At 40.0% G+C, this 12,397-nt stretch overlaps 1 protein-coding gene across 5 annotated transcripts in view; it reads left to right on the forward strand.

Annotated features, from left to right (window-relative positions):
• Positions 1–814: 814 nt before the first annotated feature.
• The window catches only part of PNISR (PNN interacting serine and arginine rich protein), a 31,599-nt gene continuing 20,016 nt past the window's right edge, over positions 815–12,397 (forward strand). For 3 of the 5 annotated variants that reach the window (XM_066358836.1, XM_066358833.1, XM_066358837.1), the window contains exons 1-3: positions 815–930; positions 9,963–10,042; positions 12,239–12,357. In XM_066358836.1, the coding sequence (XP_066214933.1) occupies positions 12,270–12,357 (88 nt within the window). In that variant the 5' untranslated portion in view covers positions 815–930; positions 9,963–10,042; positions 12,239–12,269. The remainder of the gene's footprint in view (positions 931–9,962; positions 10,043–12,238; positions 12,358–12,397) is intronic. The other 2 variants (XM_066358835.1, XM_066358834.1) reach the window with 2 other exon arrangements.

A 12,397-nucleotide genomic window follows, 5' to 3' on the forward strand; every position in this document is an offset into this window, starting at 1 on the left:
TCAAGCATTCATTCCATTCTAAAAATTGCATCGCATAAATCCTTCCCGAGGCCATCTTGTAATTGAGAGACGGAAACTGAATTGCCCCACCACCTTTCCTTAAACGTCGGGGAGGGGGGGGCAGGATATACCGAGACTTGTTGGGTGAGGTTCAGCTGAGCAAATGCCTGGAAGCGGGCGCGATGTTTTGATCACCTCAAAAAAAAAAAAAAAAAGATTGACCGCTGAGGGGTCCGCTAAGGTCTCCGCCATCGTTACCCTCTAGACTGGCCGCTTCGCTAACGCCCGATTTCCCTGAGGCGGAGCCCTTAGCGGCGCTCTGTAAGACCCAAGCCGGGAGTACTCCAAACACTCGCAGCATACTCCGCCCGGCTCGAAAGGCCGCGCCTGGCGCACCGAACCACCTGCCAGAGTTGTTTAGTTTGAGCATTTGAGCCTCCGTAGTCTGAAACTAGCGTCGCACACTCAGCCCCCTTTTCTGAAGCTAAAGTGTTCCTAGGGCAGACCGTACTTCACTTTGAAGGGTCACGTTGCTAAAGTAAAAAATTTCAGGCGCTGTGTACAGAACACTTAGGCTCTTGGCTTTCTGCCCTATTGAAGATGGAAACGGGTCGGGCATGGTTCTGGCTCCATTAAGGTTAATGTACAGGAATGTTCAGAAACTTCCACAGCGTGCGTTACAGAGTCCAGGCGGTTTTGCCCATAACAAAGATGGCGTGAAACCACGTTAACCCGGTACCGTCATGCGCTGGACGACCAGGATGCAGAAACTGTGCAACTTCAGATGATGAGCGGATGTTATTGCTATTACTTCCGGGTGAGACCGCTCCAGCGCCATCTTGTCTTGTTCGGGAAGAAGTAGAAGCATCGAAAGGGTTGGAGAGGTATTACAGGAACGGTGGGGACAACGGTGTTCCGGAGCCACAGTGGGTAAGTGGTGGAGAACAATTACGTGTGAGGACTTGCCAGGCCATTATAGCCTTCATGGTTTCTGTGGCGAAGGTAGTATAACTTAAAAACACGCAGGCTGCGTACGCTGCTTGGCGCGACCGCTGGAACCTCATCCCCTTAAAGCCGCGGCGCCCGCCGGTCTTGGTGAATCAAATGGTCCTCTCAGGAAAAGGAAATGTACCCATGAAAGAGGGTGCTCACGACCCCTTCCACTTAACTACGAGAGTTTCTTCTCGCAGGAGAAGGGACTGATTCTTGGGCTCCTGACCTGCTGTTGGGCACTGCGCGTGCGCAGTGGGAACCCCCCGGTGGGGGGGGCGGAGGAGGCGGAGGGCCGGGACCTGGACTTTTTGCAGCTCCGACTCCGCAGGCGCAGCCAAGGACAGATGCGTCCTGTTAACTATAATTAGGCTCCTTAGGTTATGTTTTTCTTGGTTTGATCCGGTGGTGGACGTTATGTGTTAAGCTTCACCAGGGAAAGAGGCAGTGTCTAACATTTTAGTTGTATCACCCAGTGGTGTCTGTGATTGTCATACGAACATCGTGGGCATTTGACAGATTTTGATTGTCGGAGGTTATTTCATAGAAGAGCAAAACAAACTTATTTCCGATTGGAGTGCAGCAAGGCAAAAGGATTAAAAACAAAATAGAACATAAAGATTCACGCGTGGGACTACTTTGTAAAGTGTCCTGGGGTGTAGGGAAAGTAACAGCAAATCAGTTCTTTTAAGATGTTCTTGAGACTGTATTTAACTTTTTTCCAGTAGACTTTATTTTTTAGAAGCATTATTTACAGAAAGATTGAGCAGATAGTACAGAATTTCCATGTAAATACCCAAAGCCCCATTACAGTTTCTCTTTATTAATATACAGTACATTAGTGTGATGTTTGTTGTACAATTAATGGACACGCTATTATTAATAGACATGGTATTGACACGTTATTATTAAAGTCCATGTTTATTCATATTTCCTAAGTTTTAGCCACATGTTCTTTTTTTGTCCCAGAGTCACATTTAGGATACCGTATGGCATTTAGTTGTCATGTGTCTTTAGCCTTTTCTTGGTTTTGACAATTTCTCAGGCTTTTCTTGTTTTTAATGACTGTTATAGTCCCAAATTCAAATGTTGAAATTCTAACTTCAGTATCTCAGAAGGTGACTATATTTGGAGATAGTGTCTGTAAAGAAGTAAAATGAGGCCATGGGGGTAGGCCCTAATCTATTAAGACGTATCCTTACAAGAAAAGATGAGGACACGGAAGACCATGTAAAGACAGGGAGGAGGCATTCATCTACAAACCAAGGGTAGAGGTCTCAATTAAACTGACCTTGCTGACATTTTGATCTTGGACTTCTGGCCTCCAGAGCTATGAGGAAATAAATTTCTGTTGTTAAGCTACCCATTCTTCTGTACTTTGTTATGACAGGCCTAGTAGACCAATACAGTGGCCTTGACAATTTTGAAGAGTACTTACTGGGCATGTAGGATGATGCCCGTTATTGAAATTTGTCTGATGATTTTCTAATGGTAAGACTGGTCTGAAAGGGTTTTGGAGTGGAAGATCACAAGCATCCTATCAAGGGTAGGTACTATAAAAATGACATCACATTGAGATTGACCTTGATCACCTGCTCGAGGTAGTAGTGTTTGTCAAGTTTCTACACTGTAGTTACTCTGTATCCACCCCTCTCCATACTGACTGGAAGTCCCTTTGCACAGTTTACACTTGAGTGGAGAGTTATGCTCTTCCTTCTTTAGGGCAGAGAGTATCGACATACGTTATTTGAAATTCTGCATGGGAGATTAGTCTGTTCCCTTCCATTTATTCAGTCATTTACTTATATCAGCGCGGACTCGTAGATATTTGTATTATAGTTTGTGTTATATTCCGTAGTATTTTATTTTGTTGCCCCCCTTCCAGTTTTGGACTTTAGGAGCTCTTTCAGTTGTTGTGTCACTTTGACATGGCCCATTCTTCTTCTTTTTTCTAATTTTTTTTTTTTTTTCATTTTTAGAGAGGAGAGGGAGAGACAGAGAGAGGAGAGACAGAGAGAGAGAGAGAGAGAGAAGGGGGGAGGAGCTGGAAGCATCAACTCCCATATGTGCCTTGACCATGCAAGCCCAGGGTTTTGAACCAGTGACCTCAGCATTTCCAGGTCGACACTTTATTCACTGCGCCACCACAGGTCAGGCAAATTGATTTTGGGAGAGAGGGAGAAAGAGAAGGCAAGTGAGATGGAGAGGGGAGAAGCAGGAAGCACCTGCTCGTAGTGGTTGCTTCCTGTATGTGCCTTGACCAGGCAAGCCCAGGGATTAAACCGGCGACCTCAGCATTACAGGTCGATGCTTTTTCCACTGCACCACCACAGGTCAGGACTCTTTTTTCTTTTTAAGCACTTTTTTACTTCCTAGAACTCCAGGCTCATTTGCTATGCCCCAGTCCCAAGAATCAGCTGTTTCTCTAAGGTACCCTGATTCCTTTCATTGTATTAATAGAATGGTGTTAGAATCAAAATACTCTACTTGTTACTGGGGTGTTGTTTCCTTTAGGCTCTTGCTCTAATTTATTTTTCAGTTATCATTTTATTGGTATCTATAACCAGACTATCCAATTCTCCAATCTTTCTTGAATACCTCTGTTAGGCTACAAGCTGCAAAGTATTTCAATATTTATCAAAATCCATGTCACATAAAGTAGCAAAGATCCCCCCCCCCCCCCACCCACACACTCACACACATTTCAAGTGATTACAAGGTCAACCTTTACAGGTATTGGTGCCATTTCCACCTAATCTGAATTGAACAAATGAATTTTTTAATTTTGAGGTTAGTCATCTTCTGGTGTTTAGGACTGAAAGGGCTGGGAGAAGATTATTGCACTTTGTAGTTTCTAAACTTAGTGTTTGATGTAAGAATTTTTTGACCATAGGCATCAAAGGGTAGATGTGTTTCTGTATCTCTTTGATTTTACCATTGATGCTTAAGGTCTTTAAGACATTTCATTTTCATTTATGTAGTCACACAGTCTATGATTGTCATTTAAACAAGTATTTTTAAGAACTTAAAAGCAGTATTCTAATAGAGAGTCATCTAAGAAATGAGTAAGATAAGATGAATGATGGTCATTTCTGGTTGTATTAGTTTCTTAGGGATGTGGTAACAAATCACAAACTGGTGGCCTGAAACAACAGGAATTTCTTCTTTCACAGTTATACAGTCTGAAAGTGCCATACTGGTTCTCTCTCTCTCTCTCCTCTAGAGAGAAGGTACTACTTTGCCTCTTCCTAGCTTGCTGACATGTTGGTTCCCAGCAATCCTTTGTTTTCCTTCGCTATAAACACATCTGTCCAGTCTGCTCCTGTGGTCATGTGCTTTTCTGTGTGTTTGTGTGTATGTGTGTTATAAGGACACCAATCATATTGGATTAGGACCCACTTTAATCCAGTATGAACTCATTTTAGCTTGACCACATCTGAAAAGACCTTATTTCCAAATAAGTACATATTCACGATTTACGGAGTTTGGGGATAGGATTTCAGTGTACCTTCTAGGGAGACACGATTCAGTCCTTAACACTGGTCATAGTCATAAGCTAGATTATTATAGCCATGTATGATAACTGGGATGATTTGATGCAAACCATGGTTATTGATCAATTCTGTTCTTCCTAAATCCCAGTTGTTTCCAAATAATAGCAGTTAATTAAACTTCATAAAGAAAAAGTCTTGCACTTTCCCTTCATGCGTCTGACTTATCAGTAATCAAATTCTTCCAAACTTGATAATTAGAGTCTAAAGGGTGAAGGAAGATGGAATAAATTGGAATTATTTTTGATGTTATAAAATTAGAGTAGCAGTATTAGGATGCTGTTTTCATCATTAAGTATTAATTCATTTACTTGATAATTACAATGAATGAGTAAAATATTTCCTCAATAGAGGCAAAGCACTATGGAGGATTTGAATAATTACAGGATTTCCTTTGCTCTCAAGAAGATTCTTGTGTGAGCCAAGACAAAAAAAAACATTGAAATTCAATATAAGTCCCTCTATAACAAATGCTCCTTATCATCTTTAATTTACTATTGTGGAAATTTTCAATAGTACAGAAGTGGAATATGAACCCTAACATCCTTATTACCCATTTTAATCAATTATCTCCCAAATCATTATTAAACCAATGTATAAATGTCATTTTTTTGTCAATAACAAGGGTGATTTCATTAAGCCATAATGAAATTTAAAAACATTTTTCATTATTGCTGGTACCTTCATATTTCTTCTTTTTTACAGATTTTGCATTTGTTTGTTAGTAAAGGTTTTATAGTGAAGGTGAAGGAAGAAAGAATAGGGCTTCTAAGTCCATGCCATCAAATCACAATTTTGTTTTTGAATTAAGAATAGTTAATGAGCCTGACCAGGTGGTGACGCAGTGGATAGGGTGTCAGACTGGGAGGCAGAGGACCCAGGTTCGAAACCCCAAGGTTGCTGGCTTGAACAACAAGCTCTGCTGTAGCCCCCTGGTCAAGGCATATATGAGAAAGAAATCAATGAACAACGAAGGTGCCGCAACAAAGAATTGAGGCTTCTCATCTCCCTTTCAGTCTGTCTCTCTGTCTTTCTCTGACACACACACACACACACACACACACACACACAGAAAAGAATAATTAATGAAACCTTTAATCAAGGATTGTACTAGATGCCAAAACAAATAAAACTTTATATTAAATATTGACATATATCAAGTCTTTTTTTAAAACCTGTCACTTTATAAAATTCAGCACAACTCCAAATTTTGTTCTCATGACAAGAGGTATCTTTTTTGGACTAGATAACATATATACTCCAAATCCTTCTTAAGAAAATGACGCAGAGGTAATTGCCTCCATTTATATGACTTGTGTAATTGTTTGGGTTTTTTTTTGTATTTTTCTGAAGCTGGAAACGGGGAGAGACAGTCAGACAGACTCCCGCATGCGCCCGACCGGGATCCACCCATCCCGGCACGCCCACCAGGGGGTGATGCTCTGCCCATCCTGGGCGTCGCTCTGTTGCGACTAGAGCCACTCCAGCGCCCGGGGCAGAGGCCAAGGAGCCATCCCCAGTGCCCGGGCCATCTTTTTGCTCCAGTGGAGCCGGGGCTGCAGGAGGGGAAGAGAGAGACAGAGAGGAAGGAGGGAGGGGTGGAGAAGCAGATGGGTGCTTCTCCTGTGTGCCCTGGCTGGGAATCGAACCCGGGACTCCTACACGCCAGGCCGACGCTCTACCACTGAGCCAACCGGCCAGGGCCTCCTTTTTTTTTTTTTAATGACAGAGGGGGCGGACAGACAGAAAGGTCAAGAGATGAGAAGCATCAACTCATAGTTGAGGCACTTGAGTTGTTCACTGATTGATTTCTCATACATGCCGTGACGGGAGGAGGGGAGCTGCCACTGAGCCCGTGACCGCTTGCTCAAGCCAGTGACCATTGGGTCATGTCTAGTATCCAGCGTCAAGCTGGCAACTCCACACTCAAGCTTGTGAGCCTGTGCTCAAGCCCGATGAGCCTGTGCTCAGGTTGGTAACTTCGGAGTTTTGAACCTGTATTCTCAGCATCCCAGGTCAGTGCTCTGTCCACTGTGCCACCACCTGATCAGGCTTTCTTTGATTCTTTGTATCTTAAAAAAACTGTAGATTTCTAAAAATACACACTCATGCTAAAGTAATTCAAAGAATACAGAAAAATATAAAATAAAATATGAAAATTCCCTGAGCTCTGTTTTCACCCCCAGAGCAAAGCAGAGCAGCTTTAAGGGGTGTGTGTGTGTGTGTGTGTGTGTGTGTGTGTGTGTGTGTGTATAACTTAGGAATTTTCTATATGAAATTGCATTCTTATAAATAAAAAACCTGAAGTATCATTATTCATGGTATATCACTTTTTTTTCTCTTGATACAATTTGTTCATTAATATATTTCAGCATATAGAAGTCTACTTGATTCTTTTGTATGGCTGAATAGGAAGGAGTACACTGTATGGTTTACTCTTATCTATGTCTCTTAGTTAATTAAGTATCCCTAAAAGACGACCTTTAGTGTTACAAACATGCTGCAGGTTTTTGAATGACATAGTATCCTCATCCTTGGTTTAAATCTTGGAAGTGGAGGTGGTGGGGTATGTTAGTTACAATTAAGCAAGACTTACTGGAGAGGAGATAACCTTGGCAAGGCAACTTTAATAACTTCAGCAGGGTATGCTGCCCCTAGTGAAAGCCGCCCAGCAAGGTGTGGGCAGGGGTGGGAGGGGTGTTCAGTTTTTATTCCTAATGTAGACCTGGGTCTTGCCCCATTGTCTGGGGTGTTGACTGTGCAATCTTATTCTTTCCTGATTGGCTAGTTTAAATGGCCCTGGGAAGTGGGGAAGGGAGAGGTGGGAATAGCATGAAACTGGATGAGGGTGTTAGGGAATAGTTGAAGAGAAGAACATGAGGTAAACAAGTTGTTTTTCCTTCAGTTACAATTTAATAAAATACTGTAATACTAAATTAAATTATATATATTGTCTTCCCAAAAGACTAATGATTCGGTGCTTTACCAACATCCTCATTCAGCACTTTTCCCCTGTAGCCAAATCAGGTTTTTCTTTTTCTTTTTAATTTTATTTAGACAGTTAATTTTAACGGGGTGACACTGATCAATTAGAGTACATAGATTCAGAGAAAAACATTGACATTTGATTGTGTTGTATACCCATCACCCAAAGTCAAATTGTTCTCCCTCACCTTTTATTTGTTTTTTTATGCCCCTCCCCGCCCCCGCCCCCTCCCTCTCTTCCCTCCCCTCCCCCTGGTAACCACTGCACTCTTGCCCATGTCCATGAGTCTCAGTTTTGTGTCTCGCCTATGTATGGAATACAGTTCTTAGTTTTTTCTGATTTACTTATTTCAGTATAATGTTATCAAGGTCCATCCGTGTTACGTAAATGATCCGATGTCATCATTTCTTATGGATGAGTAGTATTCCATAGTATATATGTACCAAATCAGGTTTTTCAATTGCAGATTTACTTGAAGTATCTTATTAACTAGCTCCTAACGTCTTACTTCCTTGACTTTTACAGTCATCTATGTTGCGTTTTAATTCTGCTATTTCTCAGAGTTTCACCTCTTCTCATATTTTTCTCAGCCTAAGTGTATCAAACACTATTATCTGAATAGTAGCTTCTATAAAAACTTTTTGGGGAAAAAAGTAAAATAAGTGGTTGGTTTTAACAAACACCATGGCTACAAGTAATACAAGTGAAGCTCTTGGAAATATACAAGTAAAATCTTTCTGTGTGTAGAAAAATTCTGAAGTTTTCTTTTGTGTTTTTTTTTTGTTTGTTTTTTTTTACAGAGACAGAGTGAGTCAGAGAGGGATAGACAGGGACAGACAGACAGGAATGGAAAGAGAGGAGAAGCATCAATCATTAGTTTTTCATTGCGCGTTGCAACACCTTTGTTGTTCAATGATTGCTTTCTCATATGTGCCTTGACCGTGGGCCTTCAGCAGATCGAGGAACCCCTTTCTGGAGCCAGCGACCATGGGTCTAAGCTGGTGAGCTTTTGCTCAAACCAGATGAGCCCGTGCTTAAGCTGGCGACCTCGGGGTCTCGAACCTGGGTCCTCTGCCTCCCAGTCCAACTCTCTATCCACTGTGCCAAAGTTTCAACCTGGGGTGTGAGGAGTAGGGACAGGAAGATTTTTTTTTTGTTTTCAAAGATAAAATGAAATCTGGTTACATCTTAGATCTCTTTTAGAGAAGAAAATGGAATTGAGTAGAAATGGGATGTCTTGTTCAATTCTACCCCCACCCACTTGTAAACTTGAGGAAAGCTATGACAAATGATACTAAACAATCTTGGTGATGACATTAACCATTTATTGAAGCTTCTTGTGCTGAGTTTTCATACATTTCTCATTTAATCCTCACAGTTACCCTGTGAGATAAGACACCTGTGTCCTCCATTTTACAGATGAGAAAACTAGGGATTGGACAGTTCATTTGCCCAGGCTCGCATAGCTAGTGAGTGGTATAGGTAGTCCAGGTTACAGGTAAGAACTAGAACTTGAGCTCTGAAATCTAGGTGGCAAGTGATGACCAGAAAACTTAAAAAGAACACTGAAAAAGTCCATAACAGCATTAAACATAAGTAAAAGAAACTTTGTTTTTTGGGGATTTAAAGAAAAGTAAATTTGTGTATTAGAAATTGTGAGAGGGAGTCAAAACAATCATTTTCATCGTGAAAGTGGTTTTACTAAGTACACATCTATTTGCAACTTGAGTAGGTACTGTATAGTGCTGCTTATAATGCCTACATTGTGTGAGTTTACAACCTAAAACAGAAACAGTTATACATTGAATTCTGATATGCCATTAGAGCTCTGGAAAAAAAACTGTGCTTCTGCCAGGTTCTTGGTTCTCCTAAATGTAGGTCAAGACTTTTCCTTATCATTAACCTTTAAAAGTAAACAGGAAGTAGGTGCTATAGATCATTTATTTAATTGTTTGGTGTTTTGTGACTTGTGTGGAAGAAACTGCCCTGTACCTTATGGAAGATAAAAAGATAAATAGATTTGTCTTTATCAGCTTTTGAAAAACTATTGATCTACTGGAAGAAAATCTGCAGAACAGACTGTTCTCACCTTGCAGGTGTTAATTTTTATTAACACTATATGTCATATATGTCAGCATATGTCAAACAATCCCTAAATTATTTGACACTTTTGTATTGTTAATGAATTTTTCAAGTAAATGAAAACAAGATATTTTGAAGAAAAAAAATGTTTAAAAGTGTTGCCTTTTTATTTCTGATGTTTTGGTTTTCCTTAACCTTATAATGGTAAATACTTTCTCATTATAATTAATGGAAGAAAAAAGTTCCCAATTTGGAGATGATCACATTTTTATGTTATATCTCTAAAATTTATTTTTATTCTAATTTTTTATAATCTAAGCAAACATACTCTTTTTTTATTTATTTTTTTTCAGGGCATAAGTAATCTTGCTGCTATGCTTCCAAGCTGTAATCTGAATCCATCTAAATTTTAAACAGAAGGTGAACCTCTGAGGTCAGTCAAAATAACAGTTGGTTTCTTCTGGGTGTTTCCCCTTTGTTTGTTACTTTTTATTAAAGTTGTAAGAGGTTACTTTTTAAGGACTGTAATGAGTCATTTAGCTTTTAAAGTGCTGTAAAGGTATAGTTGAAAAAGAGCAGAAGGGTAAAAAAGGGGAAGAGGAACAAAAATCTGAAGGGAGATTAGGAAAAGTATATTTAGTTTAGAATTGATACCCAGTTCATTGTTGGCCTCAACAACAGTGCTGTTTTAGTGCATATTTCGCAATATTCTAGCAGTGCCATTATAATACTGTAGTTATATTCATGCAACTAGAAGATAAGTGCACTTGACTCATAAGCAAGTCAAGGTAACAAAGGAATGCATCTTCCCTAATTCAGTGTTCTTCAGTTGAGAGATCAACATCTGCCATTGATGGAATTCTAAAACATTCCAAAAATGCTGCAGTTGATGTCTCTTCTTTGTTATTCTGCAATACTAAGGCTTTTGTCTTGTTTCTAGAAGAAAGGGTTAATCAAGAAGGGTTTATTATTTAATGTCTACTTTATGCTAATATTTAATGCCTACTTTATGCTAAGCCCTGGGGTACAAAAATGAAACATACACTGCTTACAATGTATTATCACTGGTTCTTGAACAGGTTTGCATGTCACTGTTAGGTGAATTACAAAGATATTAGACATGTAGGAATTTAAACTTTTTATTATAAAAGTTCAGACTAGTTTACAGAAAGGTAAACTAGAGTGATAACCTTCTCCCCCATACTCATTATCTAGATTTAATAGTTATTAACATTTGTTCTCTCCCCCAATCTTTTCCATGGTGTTTACATGTTAAGACACCTGGTTTTTTAAACTGTCTCACTTTTCTGAATTTATCTGATTGTTTCTTTTGATACTATTTATCTCATTCCTTTGTCCCCTTATAGTTCCTTCACACTAGAAGTGAGATTGAAAACCCATTTGGGTTCAGTTAAACAGATGTGATAAAAATATTTGTAGTCATTCTGGGGACATAATATTGTGTTTCATGAGGAGACACCATTCCAGATTATTAAATCTGTAGGGATGATATTTTGACAACCTCTGAATCTGTGACTTCCCATTACTTCTTTTTTAAGATTGTCTGAATCAATTATTTTGTTAGGTTTGGAAAGATGGAAGTTTTTGTAAATCTATCTTACTTAAAGCATTTCTTAGCTGTTACTATTTATTTATTATTTTTTATTCAGTGAGAGGAGAGGAGGCAGAGATAGACTCCCACATGCTCCCTGACCTGGATCCATCTGGCAAGCCCACTAGGGGTCGATGCTCTGCGCTTCTGGGGCATTGCTCCATTGCTCAGCCACCAAGCTCTTCTTAGCACCTGAGGTGGAGGCCATGGAGCCATCCTCAGCGCCTCAAGCCTACTTGCTTAAATTGAGCCATGGCTGTGGGAGATGAAGAGAGAGAGAGAGAGAGAGAAGTGAGAAGGAGAGGGGTGGAGAAGCAGATGTGGGCTTCTCCTATGTGCTCTGATCAGGAATAGAACTCAGGACATCCACATGGTGGGCCGACGCTATGCCACTGAACCAACTGGCCAGAATCTTATGTATAGTTATTTATAAGCAAGATTTTCCCTTCATTAGCTAGAGCTATTTGATTACCCTTTTCAGAGAGTCTTGTTTGGGGGAAATTAAACCACAGTATTTAATTCTTTTTTTATTTATTTTAAAAAATATTTTATTTATTGATTTTACAAAGAGAGGGGAACGAAGGTGGGGGGAACAAAAAGCAACTTAAAGTTGCTTTACTTTAGCTGTTCATTGATTACTTGTCGTATGAACCTTGACGCAGAAAGCCTAGGGTTTTGAACCTGGTAGCCTCAGCATTCCAGGTTGACGGCCTATTCACTGCATCACCACAGGCCAGGCTTATTTCCAGAGATTTATATTGGGAGAAATTAGACTTTCCCCCCCTTTTTGAGATAAATTGATTTGAGCTATGCTTACCTCCAAACTCTGACACCAGTATTAACATGAAATATTCTACTCTTGCTTGCCAACCTAAAAAATTCCAGTTGCCTCCGGCAACGTATTGACCAGAATTTTAGAGCTCTGATCATATAACTGGGTCATACAGTAATTTTTGTGAGAGCTTTTAAAATTAAAGAACTCTCATTCTCATTTTTAAATTGTTCATTTTATTGAAGATAGAAAATCCAATATATTTTTAAAGTCAGGATGTGGGATCAAGGAGGACAGCCTTGGCAGCAATGGCCCTTGAACCAGCAACAGTGGATGCAGTCATTCCAGCACCAGCAGGATCCAAGTAAGGAAACAAACCAAATTTGGAGGGTGGGCAAGGAGAG

Source organism: Saccopteryx leptura, chromosome 1 (genome assembly GCF_036850995.1).
Source record: "Saccopteryx leptura isolate mSacLep1 chromosome 1, mSacLep1_pri_phased_curated, whole genome shotgun sequence".
In the NCBI taxonomy this organism is placed as follows: domain Eukaryota; kingdom Metazoa; phylum Chordata; class Mammalia; order Chiroptera; family Emballonuridae; genus Saccopteryx; species Saccopteryx leptura.